The sequence below is a fragment of the Hemibagrus wyckioides genome, linkage group LG26 (assembly GCF_019097595.1).
Source record: "Hemibagrus wyckioides isolate EC202008001 linkage group LG26, SWU_Hwy_1.0, whole genome shotgun sequence".
Taxonomy (NCBI): Eukaryota; Metazoa; Chordata; class Actinopteri; order Siluriformes; family Bagridae; genus Hemibagrus; species Hemibagrus wyckioides.
Genome location: NC_080735.1, coordinates 8,688,667 through 8,712,928, shown reverse-complemented (window position 1 = coordinate 8,712,928; position 24,262 = coordinate 8,688,667). Strand labels below are relative to the sequence as shown.

The following is a 24,262-nucleotide window of genomic DNA, read 5'->3' as shown; positions in this document are numbered from 1 at the left end:
GGCGCGATCTGATAAGTCGATCATAAGTCACATCGTTCACGGCTCGACGGATGGGGAAAGGCCCGATGTAACGGGGGCTTAACTTCCTGCTAGGGAGCTTGAGCCGCAGGTCTCGAGTAGCGAGCCAAACCATGTCGCCTGCCTGATATAGTGGTAGTATCGGCTTGTCTTTTGTGCCTGCTTACGGTGCGGTGCAGGTGCATGTGCGCTGATTCCCAGACCCTCTCACTCTCTCTGAACCAGTAGTCCACAGCAGGGATTTCTGACGGTTCTCCTGACCACAGGAACAGAGGTGGCTGATAACCGAGTACGCACTGGAACGGTGTGAGCCCTGTGGCTTCTTGGCGGAGTGAATTCTGCGCGTACTCGGCCCAGGGCAGGTATTGGCTCCACTCCTCCTGGTGGTCTCGGCAGTAGGCGCGCAGATAACGTCCAATCTCCTGCACTTTTCGCTCGGTCTGGCCATTAGTCTGTGGATGGTAACCGGAAGAGAGACTTACAGATACATTTAATTTTCTGAAGAAAGCTCGCCATACCTTAGATATGAATTGGGGCCCTCTATTGGATACGATGTCTTCCGGGATGCTGGAAGATCTGGTGGAAGAGGGCTTCCGCTGTTTCCCAGGTGGTGGGTAGGCCACGGAGCGGGAGTAGTTTGCACGCCTTGGAGAACCGGTCTACCACAACGAGAATGGTGGTATACCCCTCGGAGGGGGGCAAGTCAGTGACGAAGTCAATTCCCACATGTGACCAGGGCCGATGTGGAATTAGAAGTGGAACGAGCTTGCCCTCCGGTAGCTCTTTAATCGTTTGCGGTAGTGGCCAGTCCTTTACCACCTTGACCTTAGCTTGGTCCATCTGAATCCCTTTGGCAGAGATGATGTACCCCAGAAAGTGTATTATGGGCCGGTGAAACTCGCACTTCTCCAGCTTGAGATAGAGGTGGTGACGGCGAAGACGAGCTAGCACCTGCCGAACATGACGGACATGCTCGGTTCGGTTGGAGGAATAGATCAAAATGTCATCGATATAAACCATCACTAACCGATGAAGCATGTCTCGCAGAATCTCATTCATAAAATTTTGGAATACAGAGGGTGCATTAGCAAGACCATAGGGCATAACTCTATATTCGTAATGTCCGGCAGGCGTGATGAAAGCAGTCTTCCACTCATCATGACAGCAGATTCGGATTAAGTTGTATGTGCTCCGTAAGTCAAGCTTGGTGAAAATGCGAGCCCCCTGGAGTTCCTCGAGTGCCGCAGGGACTAGAGGAAGGGGGTAAGCGAACTTTACCATTTGGGAATTTAGTTTTCTGTAATCAATACAGGGAAAGTTTAAGGGCACCTCACGGCTGAACCGTTTGAGATATCAAGAATCACTTCACAATTTTAGATCCTCAATGTCTTCAGATCATATTGGACCATGTTTGATCAAAATCATATAAATCCCCTAGGAGGGGTATATCAAATTCTAATGGGTACATTTTTCAAACATCCCAAAATAACTGACTTCCTGTTAAGCAGATCCCATGACAGGTGGATTAACATCATTTAGCTGAATGAGATCTAAATGTATACCGGCTCTCATGCATATACGTGCAAGTGAATATGAGCTGTGCAGCTATATTTCTGACAAAGGGGGCACTGTGACAGCCCTGTGCCACGCCCAGGGACCAGCCACACTGGCCTTTCTCATAAACATTTACACTCTCTATGTGAAATATTTTGGAACATTAGGCCTTTCCACTCATAAGATATGAGAACATTCATTTTCTTCTATTATGTTCTTATGTAAATCATCGCAATAGTAACACGATTCAAGGTATCAAAAATTCCTTCACAGCTTCAAATCAGCCCTGTCTTGACATTATTCTGACTGATTTTGAACCAAATCAGGTGAAAGTAAGGGACAAAATATTAGAGATTTCAAAAAGTGACACACTTCCTGGTGCCAGTTGGTGGCGCTATGACAGAGACTCATAGTTGTCATATCCATGTGATCAGCTTTCTATGCTTAACATAATCCTAAAGTTTCATGTAGATCAATTAATGTACACAGAAGTTATTAGCCACTTCCTGTTTTGTTTTATTCGCCATAAGTTTAAGATCTCCTCACAGCTTTGAGATATTTGAGATATCAAAAGTTCCATTGGGTGTGTTTTGCAAACAACTCAAAATAACTCACTTCCTGTAGATTAGACTTAATGACATGCAATGTGAAAGTTGTTCAGCTCAATGAGATCTAAGTGTGAACCAAGTTTTACATGGATAAGATTCATTGGAAGAGTCTTTATTGTTTATCAGGTTGTTTAGCTTTTGCAAGTAAATAAAAAAGTAAAAGGTAATTGGAGAAGGCCCTGGACCACCATGTGATGTGTCTGATCAGAGAAATCTCTGCGTTCCAACAGTTCTTTCATACTATTTTCTTAAATGAAGTCAGAGATAAAGTACCTGCATGGTTGAAACACTGTGAGGGACTCGGTGGGGGAGAGCTGATAACATTCAGTAACTACACTTAGTAAACTGCAGATTACCAGCTGTAGAGACTCTGAAGGCTTTTGGATTTAATGTCAGATCCTATCAAAACACACATTATGCCTTGTAAAATTACTTTTTTCTATTTTGTAGTGTTACAAAATCTGGAAACTATGGGATTTAAGTGACAAATAAGGAAGCCTAATAAAAACATGGAAAGTCCAAACAGGGAACATGGGAAAACCCACACATTTAGTTGTTTTACATTAGGTTTTTCATTTCTTGTACAATTTTTTTTTTACAGTTTGTTGTAAGGTCTTCTTGACTGTGGCAAAGTAGGCAGCAAAACAAACACAAAACAGAAGCCTCTAGAGGTTATTTTAATTATCTTTTCAGGTCATGCACCAAACAATGGAACAGGAGTCCTCCAATGTAAATTCCAAACAACAAAGAACAAAGGGAAAAACAAAATACAGACAAACAAAATGAGGAGAGAACTCACACAAAAGACTCCCCTCCCCTTAAATTCAAATAGCCCAATAACGACACTATATTTTAAAAAAACCCTGTGTAGTCCCTCCCCACAAATTCAAATAGCCCAATGACAACACTAAGTCACCCCTCCCCTCCTGTGGATGGAAATATACATATATAGCTTCCTGTTTGTGGGCCGGCCCCTCCTACTAGGAAGCCCTAGAGGGAAAGGTAAGGCAAAGAAAATCATCATTATCAAACAAATCATCTCTTCATTTACCCTTTCTTCTTTACAATCCAAAAACACCAAAATAATAAACATAAGTCACACTGGAATGTGCACCTTCCATGTGACTGAAAAAATGAAAATAAATCAATAAATAAAGTGATATTAAACAAGACATTGTGGTATGGTTCTTTGACTTACATACATTCACTATGTCACACAGTTCTTCATCCACATCCATGGTAGAGGTGTGGCCTATAGTGTGTGTGTTTGTGTGTGTGTGTGTGTGTGTGTATATAAATAGAGTCACAAGTATCACTTTCAGTTTATTCACATCCTTTGTGAAATCAAGTCAGCTAGGTAAGTTTCATTTCTATGATGTGAGAGTAAATTAAATAGTTCTTCTTGTAAAAAAAAAAAACTTTTGGAATTTGTTTCCTAGACGATGGGGAGTGAACATAGTAGTTATGAAAATTTCACTCATGGTGATCACAACAGGTCAGTATAAATTTAATGGGATCAAACAATCATCAGCTTGTGTGACTGTCAAATGTGAAACTTAATGCATTTTAATTATTCACAGTAAGCCAATGGAAGGAGTTTTCCACAGCCATTTAGAGGAGAAAGTTCGTCCTTATATCGATCTGATTGACTCTTTGAGGCTGATTGGTGTTGACAAAGATTTGGCTTTGCCAACTATAGCTGTAATTGGAGATCAGAGTTCTGGAAAAAGTTCTGTGTTAGAAGCACTATCTGGGGTGGCACTGCCCAGAGGGAGTGGTGAGTGATTTCTTATTTCTCTTACAGAGTAATAAATATAACACATTGCATATATTACCACTTTTATGTTAGAATTTGACTATAAAAATTTCTAGCAATTCAATTCAAATTCAAAAATCTCACTTCTATTTACACACACACACACACACACAGACTGTAAGTGATGTTTCTCTGTTTGATATTAATAGATGCAGGAAAAAGCAGATGTTTAATGTGCTTTTTCGACTTTAGGTATTGTGACAAGATGTCCACTGGAGCTAAGGCTGAGGAAGATAAAATGTGGTGTTCAATGGCAAGCTGTAATATCTTACAAAGGACAGTTCACAGAAAAGTTTAATGACCCATCACTGGTTGAGGGTTATGTTAAGAAAGGTTAGTAACATTTGTTAAAAAAACAGAACAAATATACAAATATATAAAATTCCTTTCTTATGGTTCTGAAATGGTAACCTTGCTGTCAGGTTCTTGCTTTCAGATTCTGCTTTAGAATTTCAGGTTTCTGTCATTAGATTAAAAAAATTAAATCATCCAAAAAGTTTTTACTCTAAATTTACTATGTATATAATTCTGTATAATCTTCTATTTAACTATTTAACAGTCTTGTCTTGTAACACTTGAAGAAGATATGTTAATTTTTTTTTATAATGCTTACTCCATCTCTGTAACAGCCCAGAATGAGCTGGCTGGAGAAGGAGTTGGAATTTGTGATGAACTCATCACTCTGGAGATCATGGCTCCTGATGTATGTGACCTCACACTGATCGATCTCCCTGGGATTGCCAGAATTCCTGTAAAAGGTCAACCTGAAGACATTGGACAACAAGTCAGTGTAAACTGTAACTTGATCTTTTTGCTAATCAGGTTAAGGCCTTTAGTTGAATTGTAACATTGTCTTATATTTGTCTAGATTAACAGGCTCATTAGGAAATACATAGAGAAGGATCAAACTATAAATTTGGTCGTAGTACCATGTAATGTTGACATAGCAACAACAGAAGCTCTGAAAATGGCAGAGGAAGTGGATCCTGAAGGAAAAAGGACTCTGGGTAAAGTATCAATAAAGTTCATTAAAAGAAACAGTAACGTATTATTATTATATATATATATATATATATATATATATATATATATATATATATATATATATATATATATATATATATATATATAAGAAAAATTGTATGATGTAAATTATATTAGTATAATATTAATAATATTATCATATCACCATATATATATATATATATATATATATATATATATATATATCAATCTATAACATATAGCAATAAATTTAGTAATAAAAAATTAATACAAATTTTTCTTTTCCTGAAATGTGTATACATTTTTCTGGGCGACTTTATATACATACAGTATCTCACAAATGTGAGTACACCCCTCACATTTTTGTAAATATTTTATTATATCTTTTCATGTGACAAGACTGAAGAAATGACACTCTGCTACAATGTAAAGTAGTGAGTGTACAGCCTGTATAATAGTGTAAATTTGCTGTCCCCTCAAAATAACTCATCACAGCCATTAATGTCTAAACCCTTGGCAACAAAAGTGAATACACCCCTAAGTGGAAATGTCCAAATTGGACCCAAGGTTTCAATATTTTGGGTGGCCACCATTATTTTCCAGCACTGCCTTAACCCTCTTGGGCATGGAGTTCATCAGAGCTTCACAGGTTGCCACTGGAGTCCTCTTCCACTCCTCCATGACATCACAGAGCTGGTGGATGTTAGAGACCTTGCACTCCCCCACCTTCCATTTGAGGATGCCCCACAGATGCTCAATAGGGTTTAGGTCTGGAGACATGCTTGGCCAGTCCATCACCTTTACCCTCAGCTTCTTTAGCAAGGCAGTGGTCATCTTGGAGGTGTGTTGGGGGTTGTTATCATGTTGGAATACTGCCCTGCGGCCCAGTCTCCGAAGGAGGAGGGGATCATGCTCTGCTTCAGTACGTCACAGTACATGTTGGCATTCATGGTTCTCTCAATGAACTGTAGCTCCCCAGTGCTGGCAGCACACATGCAGGCCCAGACCATGACACTCCCACCACCATGCTTGACTGTAGGCAAGACACACTTGTCTTTGTACTCCTCACCTGGTTGCTACCACACACGCTTGACACCATCTGAACCAAATAAGTTTATCTTGGTCTCATTGAACCACAGGACATGGTTCCAGTAGTCCATGTCCTTAGTCTGCTTGTCTTCAGCAAACTGTATGCGACTGTATGAACTGTATGTAGAGGCTTCCTTCTGGGACGACAGCCATGCAGACCAATTTGATGCAGTGTGCGGCATACGGTCTGAGCACTGACAGGCTGTCCCCCCACCCCTTCAACCTCTGCAGCAATGCTGGCAACACTCATACATCTATTTCCCAAAGACAACCTCCGGATATGATGCTGAGCATGTGCACTCAACTTCTTTGGTCGACCACGGCGAGGCCTGTTCTGAGTGGAACCTGTCCTGTAAAACCGCTGTATGGTCTTGCCCACCGTGCTGCAGCTCAGTTTCAGGGTCTTGGCAATCTTCTTATAGCCTAGGCCATCATTATGTAGAGCAACAATTTTTTTTTCAGATCCTCAGAGAGTTCTATGCCATGAGGTGCCATGTTGAACTTCCAGTGACCAGTATGAGAGAGTGTGAGGGCAATAACACCAAATTTAACACACCTGCTCCCCATTCACACCTGAGACCTTATAACACTAACAAGTCACATGACACTGGGGAGGGTAAATGGCTAATTGGGCCCAATTTGGACATTTCCACTTAGGGGTGTACTCACTTTTGTTGCCAACGGTTTAGACATCAATGGCTGTGTGTTAAGTTATTTTGAGGGGAGAGCAAATTTACACTGTTATACAGGCTGTACACTCACTACTTTACATTGTAGCAGAGTGTCATGTCTTCAGTGTTGTCACATGAACAGATATAATAAAATATTTACAAAAATGTGATGGGTGTACTCACTTTTGTGAGATGCTGTATATATAAACTGTTATAGTGATATAGTTTAGAGGGAGAGTCATTGTCCCTTTTGACATCACTGGACATTGCTATGATCTGTTTCATTACACCCAAACTGTCACTTTTGTCCTTATATAGTTTAGATGGAGAGGCAGTTGTCTTTTTGCCATCAGTGGACATTGCTGTGATAACTTTCATTACACCCAAATTGTCACTCTTGTCCTTTTGGTATTTCTCTTTTAAATGCATGTACCCACTGTGCCCACTTTGTCTTGTCCAATGGCGTCGTTGCTTGGGCCCAATAATCGTTGTTTGCAATTATATTTATTATTATTATTATTATTATTTTTATTATTATTATACTTTTTTTGTATTCTTACAGCTATTCTTACAAAGCCAGACCTCATAGACAAGGGAACAGAAAAAAACATCTTGGATATAGTCCGAAATCAGGTCATTCCCTTAAGTAAAGGCTATATCATTGTTAAGTGCCGTGGCCAAAAGCAAATTGATGAAAAGATCTCTCTGACTGAGGCCACTCGATTAGAGAGGGAATTCTTCAGACGTCATGAATATTTCAGGTATGAAATACACATTTGTTATTTCTGATCTATGTGATAACCCACTAGTAATAACTGGTAATTTAATGTAATTGTCTTATTGCCAGCTGCCTTTGGAATGAGGAGAAAGCAACTGTTCAGTGCCTTGCCACCAAACTGACTCACGACCTGGTTGATCACATTAAAGTAAGTTTCCACTCTATTTACTCTTTATACTATTATTTATTATTATTTTTGTAAAAGAAAAAAAAGGATGATACATGTATGACTATAGTGGGTGAGGAATAAGGAGACAGAAGGCAGTCTTGGGACAACTCAGATGGATTCTTTATTTACCTTTTTCTTTACTTTCACTTTTCATACACATGGCTCTTTGCTGCTCACCTTTCTCTGTCTCTCTCTGTTCTCTGTCACTGGGGTCTGAATTATGCACACAGAAACACATAGCTGAGAATCATCACTGCTGGTTTGGAGAACCTTCTATCTGTCCACAGCTGGTGTTGGACAATGTCCGTGCTGCCACATACCACCACACGACTGCCCTTTTAGGCAGAAGAGGTGATCTGCCATCACCATCTGTGCCCACAGTCTGTAGACCACCTCAAATTTGAATGTTGGCATCCTTTACATGGTGTAGCCACTGGAGAAGGCCTTGACTGGAACAGGGGGTAAAACAGCACTCCAGCAGGTAGTATTGGAGGGTGAGGAGGACCCACTTGATCATAAGACACTCTTTCTTGATCATATGGGGCCCTTCTCCCCCTCCGCCGCCTGGGACAAAATGGCCCCCAGCCCTTTGTCCTGCAGAACCCCCACACAAAACCGTTTTTACCTGGCAGAAAGCTCAAGTGAACGTCTCTATCTACTAGACCAGATCTGACATCCCCTTTTTAGTGAGTTCAGTCAGCAGTGGCTTCTATAATAGCCAACAACCCCATGAACTGGATCACCCCCTTTTTGGTTTTTGTTGGGCAGGCCCACTGCAGTCTTTTAAATTTGGGAGCACATCTGCCCATGGCCCAAGCAGAAGGCCAGATACTTACACATGCCTAATTGCACACCTGGGTTCCTCTCGACCACAATTTTTATGTGCAGGTAACTGGTATGGGACACAACCTTGACTCAAGACTCATGTCCCATGTAGAGGTTAAATGCCACAAAAATTCTCATTGCATCCCAGCAACCTATGCTCTCTTGATGGTGACAGGTGGTCTTCACAGGCGACCAAGGTCAATTGGGCTGCACTTTTTGGACTTACACCTGGTCCCAGTTCCTCTCTTTCAGGAACCACCTTCACCAGGAACCATACTTCTCCATGGATTTAGGAGATTAAGATTATATTTTTGATATGCACCACCTCCATCCATCTGACTGACCTCAGATTCAAATTCTGTTGGAAGAAGCAAACCGGGGAACCAAACTCATGTCAACAGGTAGACGTGATGGTGCTATTCAGGCTTGTGGACAAATTTATTTTCTCTTTTCTTTTACTTTGCTTTTCAGCAACAACATTCAGTTAGATACATGAACATGAACACATGACACTGCATGACTCTGTGGTCTGAGCTTATAAAGAATTTAGTAGAAAATGTAGACTTGGAAGCAAGAAAACTTCAATGGACATATCTATCAATGGTTGTGTAACAAAATTTTTGTTCAATAATTGTAGGGTTTATGATCTAATTTTGCTGTTTTTATTGTTGTTTCCTTTGTTTGTTTGTTTTTATTTTATTTTCAGAAATCCTTACCACTGATCTCAGAAGAGATCAAGAAGAAGCTGTGGAGCTTAAGAAAAGAACTGAGTCAGTGTGAATCCGGCCCACCACTGGACCCACAGAAGAGGAAGCTCTTTTTTATTGATGTTTGTAATATTCTGTTTTATTTTAATCCAGAGCCCTTTACTAGCCTGCAAAAATCATATTCATGTTCACCCTTTCTTTCAGACCTTGACGAAATTTAATGATAAGATCAACCGCTTGGCATCTGGGGATGTGGTCAATGATGATAACTTGTTTGTAACGCTTCGGTCTGAATTCAAAAAGTGGAAAAACCTTCTTGACAACACAAAGGGATCATGTGAGTATACAGTCCATATGCAGAATCCATACCAAATCATTTTAGTAATTTTCAATAGTCAAAATATATTTTCTTTAGAAGCACACCAGTGTGGGTGCAGGTTTCATACCAATCAAGCAGGAGTGACACCTGATTCCACCTGTTTAATCAGTTGATCTTAACTTTCAATACCTTTACATTTATAGGATTTGGCAGACGCCCTTATCCAGAGCGAGGTAGAAAAGTGCTTTAAAGTCTCTATCAATGAATACATCAAGACTGGTTCACTAGCTCACAGACTTACTTTAGCCTAGATACTGTTTTTAAGAATTATAGCTCTTTTTTATAAATGCATTAAACAAACAGGGAAAATAAGTTTTTCAGGAAGAGGAAGGTCATCACTCATAGTTTAAAGACGGCCAGTGACTCAGCTGATCTAGATGGAAAGTTCATTCCATCACCTCAGTGCCAGAACAGAAAAGAGTCTTGATGTATACCTACACTTTACCATAAGAGATAGTGAGACCAGTTGAACAGTGCTAGTAGATCGGAGGGAGCATGGTGCAGTGTGAGTGATAATAGCTCTGAGGTAAGAGGAAGCTCGTCCATTTTTGGCTTTGTAGGCAAGCATCAGTGATTTAAATCTGATGCATGCAGCTACCGGAAGCCAGTGGAGGGAGTGCAGCAGTGGGGTGGTGTGTAAAAACAGGTAGGTTGAAAACAAGTCACTCAGCTGCATTTTGGTGTCAGGAAACGCGGATTTAGGACCCAAGTGCGAGACATGACATGAGCTTGGTAAAGAGTCTTTAATATAGTGAGGATAAACAGAGACAGGAGTGCAGCCCAAAAACATTCACCCAATGTACTCCAGGACAAAATCAGCAACAATGTGAAGCAATACAACAAAATGTCATAAAACACAGTAAAGTCCAAGCCAACAATTACCAGGGGAGAGAAACAAAGGTGAGCAGTCAAAGGTTCTTGCAAAGGAAGACTCCAAATAGAGTAATCCAAAACACAGAGTGAGAAAGCAGTCCAAAATCCAGCTGAAAGGCAACAACAGAAAAAGACCGGTGGAGACAAAGGCCAAGACGACTCAATAGCAAAGCAAGAGAGAACATCTGGCGAGAAAGGCCGACAGCATGTTTATTAAAGAGTGGTGAACCCAGAAATGCTCCATGATGACCGTCACACCAGAAATGAGCGCCGCAATGTTGCAAACCCAGCAGTGCGTGCCACAACGAAAGAACAATGCTTGGACAGGCTTAAGTCTGGAGACGTGGAAAGTATGATGAATGCACAAGACCCTGGGTAGCTTCACCCGTACAGCCACGGGGTTGAGCACCTTGGAAATGGGGAATGGACCAACGAAAGGAGGTGCTGAGGTTATTAGGCTAAGTTCACATTCGCTGATGGTATAGTTCTGCTCGGAGGGGCTGAGGCATCATGAGTAGAGAGTGCAGGGGTGAAGCTTGTTGTCCTTGGGGCTTCTCTGAGACAGGACGGCTCCCATGCCCAGGTTGAAAGCATCCACCTCCACAATAATCTGGTGAGTGGGATCTGGCAGGGTCAGGATGGGGGCAGAGGTGAACAGTTCCTTGAGTTTAGTAAAGACCTGCTCGGCTTCAGGGGTCCAGACGAATGTTCGCAAGGTGGACGTTAGCTGGTGTAGGGGTGCAGTGACAGTGCTGTAGCTTCAGATGAACTTCTGGTAGAAGTTAGCTTAACCCACGAACTGTTGGAGCTGCTTACGGGTCTCTGGCCGTGGCAAGTCCCTCACCTGGTTTTGGAGATATGGAACTAATACTTCTCGGCCTTCACATACAGACAGTTCTGGAGAAAGTGCTGGAGCACGGAACAGACATGATGGACATGTTCCTCCAGGGAGTGGGAAAACATGAGTATGTCATCCAGATACACAAAGACATTGACGAGTGCCTGGAATACCGCTGGCTCATTGGTGAGTCCAAACGGCATAACCAGGAATTCATAGTGTCCTGTGGGGGAGTTGAAAGCAGTCTTCCACTCATCTCCTTCTCTGATGTGGACAAAGTAGTAGTTCTGTCCTCTTCATGACAATGAAGAACCCGGCTCCGGCTGGGGACAAGTATGGACGGAGGATAACCGGCAGTGAGAGACTCGCAGATGTATGTGTTCATGGCTTCCATTTCGGGTGCCATCAAGTAGTAAAGGCAGCCTCGTGTGGGTATGGTACCAGGCAGGAGGCCTCTCCACAGTATAGACAAAGTCCATTAGGTCGGAGTCTCTTCTTCTCAGCAGGGGGCAGGTAACAACAGTCAATCTCCATGGGCTGGGAGGATGGAGAATGTGTCGTATAGGGCTGTGGCATTCCACTCACTCTCGAATACAGCTGTACAGAACTCTACTGTGAACTCTGTGACTGAGTGGCTGCCCCGGCTCATGTTGAACAACATCCGCACAGCATCTTGCTGGGGTACGGTGGTGTTGAAAACCTTGCACAGATCTCTGGGGCTCCCACTCAGTGGCTTCCCACAGCCTGGGCTTGCCAGAAAGCAGAGAATTGACATAGGCTACCTTGGAGCACTCAGAGGGATATGAAGAAAGCTGTAGCTCAAACACCACTGCACACTGCATTAGGAACAGCTGACAGAGTCCAGGTTCCCCACTGAAATGCTCTGGATGAGGCAGATGTGATTCTTAAGGTGGGGCTGGCGAAGGCGTAGGTGTCGCAGGCATTGAAGGTGCTTGGGCTGCAGGGTTTATGATGATGACGAATGAGAGATGGATCAGCTCATCGGTAGCAGTGGATAGGTCCTAGAGCTGTCACTCGAGTGCTTGTGAGGTCTGCGACAGGTTAAGAAGGAGTTTCTGCATGTTTGACATGGCCGATGGGTCCATGACTGGCTAGATGATACTGTCAGGAAGAATGGATTTAGGACCCATGTGCGAGACGTGATAGGAGCTAGGTAAAGAGTCTTTAATATAGGGAGGATAAACAGAGACAGGAGTGCAGCAAAGGAGAAACACGAGCAGCCAAAGGTCCTTGCAAAGGAATACTCCTGGGCTACAAATCTCAATAGGGTAATCCAAAACGCAAAGTGAGAAAACAGAAAAAGACTGGCAGAGACAAAGGGTGGGATGACTCATCAGCAAGCAGGAAAGATCATCTGGTGAGGAAGGCACACAGACAGTGTGTTTATATAGCGGCAGAGTGCACAAAGGGTGGTGAACCCATAGGTGCTCCGTCCGTGATTGAGCCCCGTGCTGTCACGAACACTGAAGTGCGTGCCGCGATGTTGCGAACCATTCAGTGCACGCCAATGGGAAAAAATGCACGAGCCGACGTTTGGATCATTTGCAGAGGATTAATTGCATTCAGAGGTAGACCTGCCAGCAGAGAGTTGCAGTAGTAAAATCCTGACCTGGGGATGAATAACCAGAATAGACTGGTGTGGCTTCTTTTTGGTTGTAATGAAAACCTGCACCCACACTGGCCCTTTCCGATAAGATTGGACACCCCAAATTCCAGCTAGTAATTAGTGCAGAGCAGATAAAATTAGCCTTGTAGAAACTCTAATTATAATGATGCCTATTTATGGGAACTGATGGGAAAGATGATTTGTGTTCAAATTATATACTCAATACAGTCTACAAAACGATCCAGAAAGCGGTGGCTGAATATAACAAGAAGCACAGAGGACGAGAGTTGCCTGGCTTTTGTGAATACAAGATGTTTGAGATGGGGGTACAGAAGCTTGTGATCAAGCTACAAGGACCAGCCATTGACACACTCAAGGTCATCAGAGGTAGGCTTCCACCAGTTAACCTTCACAACATCCATTCCTCAACTTTCAATAAGTTTAGTAGACCAGTAACAATACATCAAAACAGCTCACTACCAAGAACAGTCATAGTTTCATATTAGAGTTATATCATTCATATGGTTAAACACAAAGACACAAAGCAGAGCTTCTGATACTATTATACCACAAGCCTCTCTTTTTTTCTCTGCTGATGTGAACAAGAAAAAATGATGGGATTTTAAACCCCACAAGAAACCAAAGCATTCATGTATGTAGTAAATCTGTGCTTGTATATAATGTATGAACTTGTGTGTTTCAGGCACCATTCAGAAACAGTTTTCAGATGTGTCCAAAACCTGCTTTCCCAACTACCCTTACCTCCAGTCTGTTGCAATGGTAAATAATTTTTTTTCCACAAATATTTTATTGATTTTTACATTATATTTATGAAAAACACAATAAAACTCCCGTCCCCTGAGCCACCCCCCACCCCTACACACATACCCAACAACATCCTACTCTCGGCAACAACAAAAAAACTCCTGACAGAAATGATTCAGTTTTTATACAGATGTCATAAATTGTACAAAGGGTGTCCAGATCTCATAGAAGTCCTCAATTTTCCCTTTTGCAAGATAAGTAAGTTTTTCCAAAGCCATGTTATGAGACATTTCCCTGATCCATTGACCTGAAGTAGGACCTTGAGGATCTTTCCATTTTGTGGCAATAACATGCTTGGCTTGCAACAAACAGAAATTAATAAGCCTTTTCTTCTGTCCATTCAACAAAAGATTTTCAGGAAACATATGCAGAATACACAATTTAGCATCTACAGGAGCATCACTTTCTATGATACTAGAAGTTAGGTACAAGATTTCCTTCCAAAATTTCTTAATTTTCTCACATTCCCACATACAGTGAAACAGTGTACCTATTTTACTATTACATTTAACACAATTATCAGGAATATTGGGGTTAAACTTATTGAGTTTTACTGGAGTTATATATGTTCTGAATAACCATTTATATTGTAACAACCTAAATCTAGTATTAATAGTTTGAGTTTGGGCTAGGAGGCAGGTCTCTTCCCAGCCCTTCAATAAAATATCAGTTTGAAGATCATGTTTCCATGCAGATAGATATGAAAGGGAGTTTTCCTTTGAACCTGTAAGAAGTATATTATAAAACTTTGATAAATGACCTTTAGTATGTAAATGGTTCAAGGTGAAGTTTTCAGTAGAGGATTACGGGGGTTCAGAAGATGACAATGTGTTTATTTATAAAACTCCTAATTTGAAGATATTTATAAAAGTGTTTTCTAGGGAGGTTATATTTGTCAGCTAGTTGTTCAAAAGACATTAGAATTCCCTCGCTATATAAATCTTTTATTTTATTTAATCCTTTATTTGACCAAAACCTGAATCCCATATCGGCTCTTCCTGGTTTAAATTCATTGTTACCCCAAATTGGTGAGAAACATGAAAGTTTAAGAGACTCATTTAAAAAGGTATGAGCTTGATACCAAACTAAAATGGTATTCTTAAGAAAGGGATTTTGGGTGTTGTTAGAAAGTGTTTGAATTTGTGCTGAATAAAGGTATAGCTGTAATGGCAGTTTTAATTAATTATTTTCAGTATTTACCCATGATGGGATATCTGTATTTGAAAAGTGATATATAGCTGTACATAGCTGAGCTGCCCAGTAGTAGAGTTTCATGTTGGGCAGTCTAAGCCCGCCAGGGTCGTAGGGAAGGTATAGAAGAGAAAGACGAAGTCTTGGCCGTTTATTGTTCCAAATGAATCTGGTCAAGTTTTTGTTCAGTGTAGAAAAAAAAGTATCTGGAAGTGGAAGCGGGATAGACTGGAAAAGATACAAAAACTTTGGCAGGATTGACATTTTAATGATGTTAACACGTCCAATCATTGAAATGGGTAATGAGTTCCATGTCTCTAATCTCTCAGATATTTTTTGTACCATAGGGTCATAATTGATGGATATGATCTTATCTATGTTGGGAGCTATTTTAATTCCCAGGTAAGTGAAACCCTCAGGGGTGTAGGGGAACTGCATGTTTCTTGGGGGGTATTTTCTCTCCTGATCATTCAATAATAACAGGGCACTTTTTCTGTTGTTTATTTTATATCCAGAAAATTCTCTGAAAATGTTGAGAAGCTGAGTAAGAGCTGGCACAGGATTTCCTATATTTGTTAAAAACAAGACAATATCATCTGCAAAAAGAGATAGACAATGTTCAATGTCCCCTATCCTGATACCTGAAATCTCAGAGGACTGACAAATAGCCATAGCTAGGGGTTCAATAGCGAAAAGAAATAATAAAGGGGACAATGGACATCCCTGCCGTGTAGATCTACAAAGACTGATAGATTTTGAAATTTGATTGTTAGTTGAAATTTTAGCTTTTGGATCCGTATATAATAACTGGATCCATTTGAGATATCTCTCTCCAAGACCAAATCTTTTAAGAGTTTCAAAAAGGTACCTCCATTCTATTCTATCAAAAGCCTTTTCAGCATCTAATAACAGGATTGCATGGTCCCTGGCATTTTGTTTTGAATACAATATGTTTAATAATCTACAAGTATTATGGTATGATTTTCTACCAAGCACAAATCCATTCTGATCATTTGCAATTAGTCTTGGAATGTGTAATTCAATCCTCCTTGCCAAAGCCTTACATAGTATTTTAGTGTCACATGACATTAGGGATATGGGGCGATAGGAGGCCATTTCCATTGGAGATTTACCTGGTTTTATCAAAAGGGTAATTATTGCTGATCTCAAGGACTGTGGAAGGATTCTTTCTTCATAGGACACATTAAACATTTCAAGCATATGGGGCAATAATTTATCCGAAAATGTGTTATAAATTTCTACTGGTAAGCCATCTGGCCCAGGGGCTTTGCCACTATCCATATGATTAAGTGCTTCTTTAAGTTCTTCAATACTCAGGTTCCTGTCAAGATGAATTTTAATGTCCTCAGCTAATAATGGAAATTCAAGTTGATTTAAAAAAGTATTTTGTTTTTCTTCATTATCAGGATATCCAGATTTGTAAAGATCTTCATAGTAATTTGTAAAAGCATTATTTATGTCAACTGGGTCTACAAGGCTCTCTCCAGTATCCAGTATAACAGAGTTAATAGCTCTGTTAATCTGTATTTTCTTGATTCTCCATGCTAGTAGTTTTCCAGCCTTTTCTCCCTGATCATAATATGACTGCTTTAACCACAGCAAACTGGTAGCTATTTTATTAGTAGTTAGTTTGTTATATTTAGTTTTTAATAAAAGCAGTTTTTGTTGTTTTACAGTATCATTATTGTGGTATAACTCTCGTTCTAACTTCTTAATTTCTTTTTCAAGAGAATCTAATTGTCTATAATGTAATTTAGATTTATGCCTAGTATAACTTATGATCTCACCCCTTATATAAGCTTTAAATGCTTCCCATTTCACTGAAGAACTTATCTGATTTGTATTTATAGAAAAGTATTCACATATTTTCCCCTCTAGGAATTTCACAAATTCAGGATGTTGAAGCCATTTCGATTGAAATCGAAAAAGGGGTGGAGATAAAGGCATCTTAAATATTTGGATAGTTAGTGATATTGGAGCATGATTGGATATCAATATACTATCATACCAACATTCTATTATTTTGGATAATAAGCTGGTTGAGATTAAAAAGAAATCTATCCTGGAGTATGTTTTGTATGTGTTAAACAGGAGTACTCTCTTTTGTTGGGGTTCAAATGTCTCCAAATCTCAGTTAGATTTAGATCTATCGTATATTTGTTAATAGTCTTTCTTGTATGATGGTGAGTATTATCAGTACCAGTCGAGCGATCATTTATTGGATCTAATGCACAATTAAAATCGCCCCCTATTATGTAGTGTCCACTGAAGGCTGATAAAGTAAGAAAGAGATGTTGGTAGAAAGAGGGATCATCTCCATTAGGAGCATATACAGAAACTAAATTAACCTGGATGGAAACTATAGTGCCACTAAGTATAATAAACCTTCCAGAGGGATCTATATATTCATTCTTTAACTGAAAGGGGACTGAATTATGAATTAATATTATCACTCCTCTAGCCTGTGAGGTGAAACTGGCTGAGAAAACCTGTCCTGGCCATCTAGTTTTAATTCTGTTGACATCATTTTTTACCAAGTGTGTTTCCTGTAGGAAAACTATTTTGGACTTCATCTGTTTAATCCTGCCTAGTACTTGTTTCAGTTTTACCAATTTATTCAGACCCCTTACATTCCAACTAGAGATTTTACATCAGACCTATAAGATAAAGCAGTAAAAAACATTTCTGTTAATGTTATTAGGTGTATTTTCACCCTTTGCTCTTCTAGATGCAATTCACAGTAGTTCACAAAAATATACAAATCACAGAAAGAAAAATGCCGAGAGTAGACCCCACCCCACACAACCATTGCACATTTCCCCAAATGAAATGTACATGTAAACCCGCCAGAACACCTGACTTTGGTTATGAAAAACGTTTCATCCACACTGTGAAAAAGAAAAGAAAAGAAAAAGGTAAACGTAAAGGTTTAAACTTCAGCTCTTGATTTCAGAAGGAGATTGTGGAGTGACTTGGATCCTTTGAATGTAGCTCTCTGCCTTGGAGCGCCTTTCTCTGTCCTCCTGATCTTGAACTTTATCGCTCAGGGCCTTTACCGTTCGCTCTAGTTGTTTAACTTTTTCCTGAAGTGCTACGGCATCCTCTTCTGTTTTCGAGATTCTCTCCTCGGCCTCCCCAATTCTCTTGGAGTGTGACAGTAAGTCTCCCTTGATGCTAGTAATTGCTTCTAACATGTCAGTTGATTTTTTAACAAAATAGTCTTTAAATGACTGAATCACCATAAATATTTTGCTGTTTGTTGGTGCATTCATGGCGAGCTCATGTTGTTCATCTGTAGCTTTAACAGTTTTAGCAATGGCGATGGTGTTAGCCCCATTATTAGCCGAATTAGAATGTGTCGTTACTTTCAGTAATTGCTGTCCAGGTTTCGGGGTTTTGGGTGGCATAGCCTCTCGTCAAACTTTCCCAGCGTCTCAGAGCAAAAATATAACGATTACAGTCGAATTTAAAAGGATTCTTTCCGAAATTTAAATGCGAGCCTAATACACACAACCTCCTACCAGCACGCCATAACCGGAAGTCCCCAATGGTAAATAATTTTAAGTTATTTTTTAAGTTTTAAAGCATTTGTGTCCTAAAAGTAGGAAATGTTTTGGAAATAATTAAATCCAGTCATTGTATAATTATGTCAATTCAACATCCCAGAACAAGATAGACAACATTCAGTCAAAGCAGGAAGCCAAGGTGGAGGAGCGGATCCGGGAGCAGTTTGAGATGGAGCAACTGGTCTACACTCAAGATGGCATCTACTTCAAAACCTTGAATGATATGCACGCTGCTGATCGACAGAAGGCTTTAGAAGACAAATTTGCTTGGTTTGACAGCATAAACAAATATCCTGAAATGCTGCGGGCTTATTTCGAGGTAGATTTAATTCTGTTGACATCATTTTTTACCAAGTGTGTTTCCTGTAGGAAAACTATTTTGGACTTCATCTGTTTAATCCTGCCTAGTACTTGTTTCAGTTTTACCAATTTATTCAGATCCCTTACATTCCAACTAGAGATTTTTACATCAGACCTATAAGACATAAAGCAGTAAAAAACATTTCTGTTAAGGTTATTAGGTGTATTTTCACCCTTTGCTCTTCTAGATGCAATTCACAGTAGTTCACAAAAATATACAAATCACAGAAAGAAAAATGCTGAGAGTAGACCCCACCCCACACAACCATTGCACATTTCCCCAAATGAAATGTACATGTAAACCCGCCAGAACACCTGACTTTGGTTATGAAAAACGTTTCATCCACACTGTGGGCGGTAACGTATAACTGTATACACATCCTCGCGTGTAGGCTCACTAAGCAAAACAGGGATAAATCGACCATTCCTTATAAGACATGGGAACATAAAACCTAAAACTAAATAAAATAAAGTAAAGTCATGGGGCTTTTATAGTATCCTTTCTGTCCATTAGTGCGATTTTCTGTAACTGTTTCACTGTATGTTGCCATGCAGACAGTTTATTCCCCTGTATATGAATATAAAACATACCTCGTATCCACTTTACAAGAAAAGAAAAGAAAAAGGTAAACGTAAAGGTTTAAACTTCAGCTCTTGATTTCAGAAGGAGATTGTGGAGTGACTTGGATCCTTTAAATGATTGAATGGCCATAAATATTTTGCTGTTTGTTGGCGCATTCATGGCGAGCTCATGTTGTTCATCTGGAAATAATTCCATCAATGTTTTGAAAATAGTTAAATCCAGTCATTGTATAATTACATCAATTCAACATCCCAGAACAAGATAGACAACATTCAGTCAAAGCAGGAAGCCAAGGTGGAGGAGAGGATCTGTGAGCAGTTTGAGATGGAGCAACTGGTCTACACTCAAGATGGCATCTACTTCAAAACCTTGAATGATATTCACGCTCCTGATGGACAGAAGGCTTCAGAAGACAATTTTGCTGGGTTTGACAGCAGAAACAAATACCCTGAAATGCTGCGGGCTTATTACGAGGTAGATTTTAGTAATCAATTGGTTAATAAAGTACATTTTAGTTTGGCTTCATTCAAAATAATAATAATAATAATAATAATAATAATAATAATAATAATAATAATAATAATAATAATTATTATTATTATTATTATTATTATTATTATTATTATTATTATTATTATTTAAACAGTAGAGAATGTGTTATATGCAAATCAAATATGTTGTCTAATATATTCCAGTATTATTTTCAATTATTTTAAGAAAACTTTTTACAAATACTTATTGTATTAATAAAAGGTTTGAATAATTATTTAATTTAATGCTGTACATAATTTGGGGGTGAAATTGATCTACTATACTGGAGCTACTAAATGTAAAATATAGAGAAAAATACACATGCATTAAACATTTACCTTAAAACCTGGCAATTGTTCAAATTACAGATTTATCCCTTTCTTGACAGATCGTGGTGCAGCGCTTGGCTGATCAGGTGCCCATGCTGATCAGATACTTCATGCTGAAGGAATCTGCTCAGCTGCTGTGCAGTGAGATGTTGGGTTTAATGGACGGTGCCAACGTGGCCGAGGCTTTGCGTGAAGACTCGGATATCAGCAGACGCCGCATTGACATGCAGACCCGTGTGGACCGTCTTACTCTTGCTCAAGAGAAACTCAGCAACTTTCTCTGAAGCTACAAGGTCACTGCAGATCAGGGTTTTACATCTTTTTAGAAGTTTACCACCTGATTCAACCTATCAGCTAATTACCAATGCCTAAATGTGATGTGATAAAGTACTAAAAAACTCTATAGGTTTCCCTTATGAAAAGTAAGTGCACTTTTGTATACTTTTCTAAAGTGTACTTATTGTGGAAATAATATACTTTAAAAGAACACACATAACTGTGAATTAAATGTAATGTTTTCACCTCTTAAGTGCATTTTATTTGTAATTCAATTCGATTCAAATCTATATTAAATGCAATTAGTTGAACTTTTGAGTGTTTTTTTTAAACCACTTAATTGGGACATTAGTACATATTTATATGTAATTTCATAATTGCTTCTTATGTCTTTAAAATATATTTAAAGTGCACTGTTTAATGTACTGACAAGCAATTAATAAATAACTAAAATATACTTTAATGTTAGGTAACAATACACTTGGGTGTGAATTGAATGTAATATGTTAGACCACCTAAATGCATAATATTTGTAGCTGATTTCAAAAACCTCACAGGTTAAATTTATATTAAATGCAATTAGTTCCACTTAAGTTTGAGTGATTTTTTAGACCCACTTCATCACTTTTTTTTAACTTCTGTTGTATGTGAAATATGGTTATTTAAGCCACAATGCTTACACTGACAATAAAACAAATTTTGGTAAAAGTATGAATCCAACAATTTTATTGCCAAAGTAACATTAAGAACTATGAACTTTTATATGTCAAAAAATAAATAAATAATAATAAATAAATAACGTAGTAAAACAAAGAAACAAACAGATAAACAAAAGCTTAGAATTAAATCTCCACTGGTTCATCTAAGGCATACATTTGTAAATTAAAGAGATATGGAAGCAAATATATGCAATATTTCTTCCTTTTGTTTTATTCATAGCACATAAATTGTCCAAATAAACCTGTAATGTTCTGTGTTTAGTTCAACAGCAGTAGACGAGTTACCATCCACACAATTTTTATGCAGATTGTTGATATAGCTTCAGAAAATGCTGGATAAAAACAGGAACAAAATCAAATTTAAAAAGTGCATACTAGTTCTGCACATAAAATGTGTTGGAAAGGCATTTCCCTGAAAGCTAAAAATAAATGTGAAATTAAGGACTGAATAGAGATAATGATTGTTCTTATCAGTGCATATATACAACCATATAAAAATCTCTGGACTTTATTTTGATATATTGTTTGTGCAGATATTCATACAACAAAATATTCTGGGGTCCAAGAAAGTTAGGTGAAAATCACCAAATTCTGGTGGGGGTTAAGTGTTTTTTTTTCTTAAAAAAAAAAAAACACTGGCAGTGAAGGAGTTAACATGTTGTATTTGAATAAAATGAATTAATTTATGTACAAGGACATGAAGCACAATTTTTTAGGTCACCAATTTAAGTGAAGCTGTAACCTGTTTAAATCAAGAAAACAACAAACATACCAACATACCACATTAACTTTGATGGAGTCCAGTGGTGTTTAGTTGGTTTTCTTGCCCGTAAGACTTGATGTGGCCAGAACCTCACATCCAAAAATAATGACTGCCAGCTCCTGGGTAAACACTGACATTTTTGTCCTGGACAACCGATCAAATGTCCTTTTAGGAATTGTTATTTCTCCACCCAGGGAGATCTATTTAGATAACAAAAAATTGTGTCAGAAGTGCATGTGTGCGTCAATGACATGAACAGAGGCTTAATTATATAATTAAGTAATTATGCCTTTTCAGGATACTAAAATTAAAATACTTTGCCAAGATTTTTTTTCAAGTGAATTTACATCTTTTTTGGTGTAGTGTTTAAACAATGTTTTGCTTGTTCAATGACTTATAAACAATTAATGAACATGCAACTGTGGAACAGTTAAAACTTAGGATACTTAATGGACCCTTGTACTAACTCTATTCTAATACTCGACTAATAGTTTGCTTATATTTAAGCATACTGAATGTGTGAACTTTTAATGTTAACATTCGAAGTATATCTGTGCATGTGTATCCATACCATTTCTGCTTGTGGTGATATCACTTCTGTATAATGCACTTCACTTGATGAGGCTGGAGCCACCTTCATGGCCACCACTATATCCTTCAGTGTTTTCACTACATTTGGCAAATCTAGTAATTCAAAGATGGTGAACATTACATTGGTTTTGATCTCATCTGCTTCATCAACTATAAAACAAACTACACTTCATCTTACATACCTTTCAAATCACTGGCAATGTCTTCATCAATCCTTGGTTTCTGTTTTGGGCACTGTGATGACCTGTCACCCTCGCTTTCTGACTCAAGCTGTAAAATAATTCAATTCAATTCAATTCAATTTATTTTGTATAGCGCCTTTTACAATAAACATTGTCTCAAAGCAGCTTTACAAAAGAAGAAAACTGAGAAAGGGGAGGGGAGAACGAAAAATATTAATAAAAAATAAAAAATAACTAATTAACTAGAAATAAGAATAAATTATTAAATTCTATAATTAGACTATTTTATCCCTAATGAGCAAGCCTGTGGCAATGGTGGCAAGGAAAAATTCCCTGGGATGGAAAGGAAGAAACCTTGAGAGGAACCAGGCTCAGAAGGGAACCCATCCTCATTTGGGTGACACTAAACAGAAAATAATGTAACTGTAGCTGATTAATGTCCTTTCTACAACAGCAATCAATGACCCATGAGGAACTATTAGGTCATTGTAGTTTCTAAGGTCATTATAAACACTAGTTCTTTGCTGTCACGGGCTGACAGATGTAATGGCATATCTGTGATGGTGTGAAAGTCCCCAAGTGGCTCTGTCCATGGCTGTCTCCTGGTCCACACAGAATAACAAGTTTCAGCATTTGCTTTAATATAAAAGTATTACTTTTATATTATTTAGTTATTGCAATACTTACATTTCTTAGTGGTTCCTGCATGGGAGAGGATTCTGCATCAATGGCTGTTCTGTCAGAGTCTGAGTCAGAGTCATAAAGTGGTGGGGCTGTGTTAGGATCAGGTCATTTTTGTTTTCTCAGGTCCTCCTTCAGAGCATCAACTATGTGTGTAGCTGCCTGTTTTGTCAGAGTCTTAGCACAAAAAGCAGTTTAAAGGTCAAGAATTCAAGAAAATTTTATGACTCCATTCATTATAAGAATACTTCACCCATACATGCAAAAGCTGTCCTAAGTTAAAGCAAAGGTATAACTATGATACTTAGTACAAAATATTTCTGTATGATTGTGATGTAACAAAGTGCTGAAAAGAATGTATCTGATTTACTAGTTGACTACTCATTTAGTAGGGTGAACTTCTAAGAGTAATACTTGTAGTAATAGTTTCAGATTACTTAAGAAAATGTAGTTTTGCAAATCCTTTCAATTCAGCAATGCCAGCTTGCTTTAAAGTAATGTTTTAGATGTAATGTTTTATATATATATATATATATATATATATATATATATATATATATATATATATATATAAAAACCTCTATGCACACATGCAAATACCTTTGCTGATTTCTTTGGATTCGTTCGGAGGGTAGAGGCTTCCATATGTGAAGTTTTGAAGGGAACCTTAATTAGAAGCAGTTGACA

At 38.7% G+C, this 24,262-nt stretch overlaps 1 protein-coding gene across 2 annotated transcripts; it reads left to right on the top strand.

Annotated features, from left to right (window-relative positions):
• Window positions 1–3,514: 3,514 nt before the first annotated feature.
• On the top strand, window positions 3,515–21,319 carry LOC131346423 (interferon-induced GTP-binding protein Mx2-like). Of its 2 annotated transcripts, XM_058379836.1 has the most exons (15): window positions 3,515–3,537; window positions 3,620–3,675; window positions 3,761–3,957; window positions 4,189–4,329; window positions 4,626–4,780; window positions 4,865–5,003; window positions 7,324–7,522; window positions 7,609–7,687; window positions 9,240–9,362; window positions 9,445–9,577; window positions 13,186–13,344; window positions 13,661–13,737; window positions 18,661–18,879; window positions 19,759–19,977; window positions 20,423–21,319. In XM_058379836.1, the coding sequence occupies exons 2-15, from the start codon at window positions 3,623–3,625 to the stop codon at window positions 20,645–20,647; spliced, it is 2,118 nt and encodes a 705-aa protein (XP_058235819.1). In that variant the 5' UTR covers window positions 3,515–3,537; window positions 3,620–3,622; the 3' UTR covers window positions 20,648–21,319. The 2 variants fall into 2 exon arrangements, with proteins under 2 accessions (XP_058235819.1, XP_058235821.1); XM_058379838.1 differs by lacking the exon at window positions 18,661–18,879.
• Window positions 21,320–24,262: the final 2,943 nt, after the last annotated feature.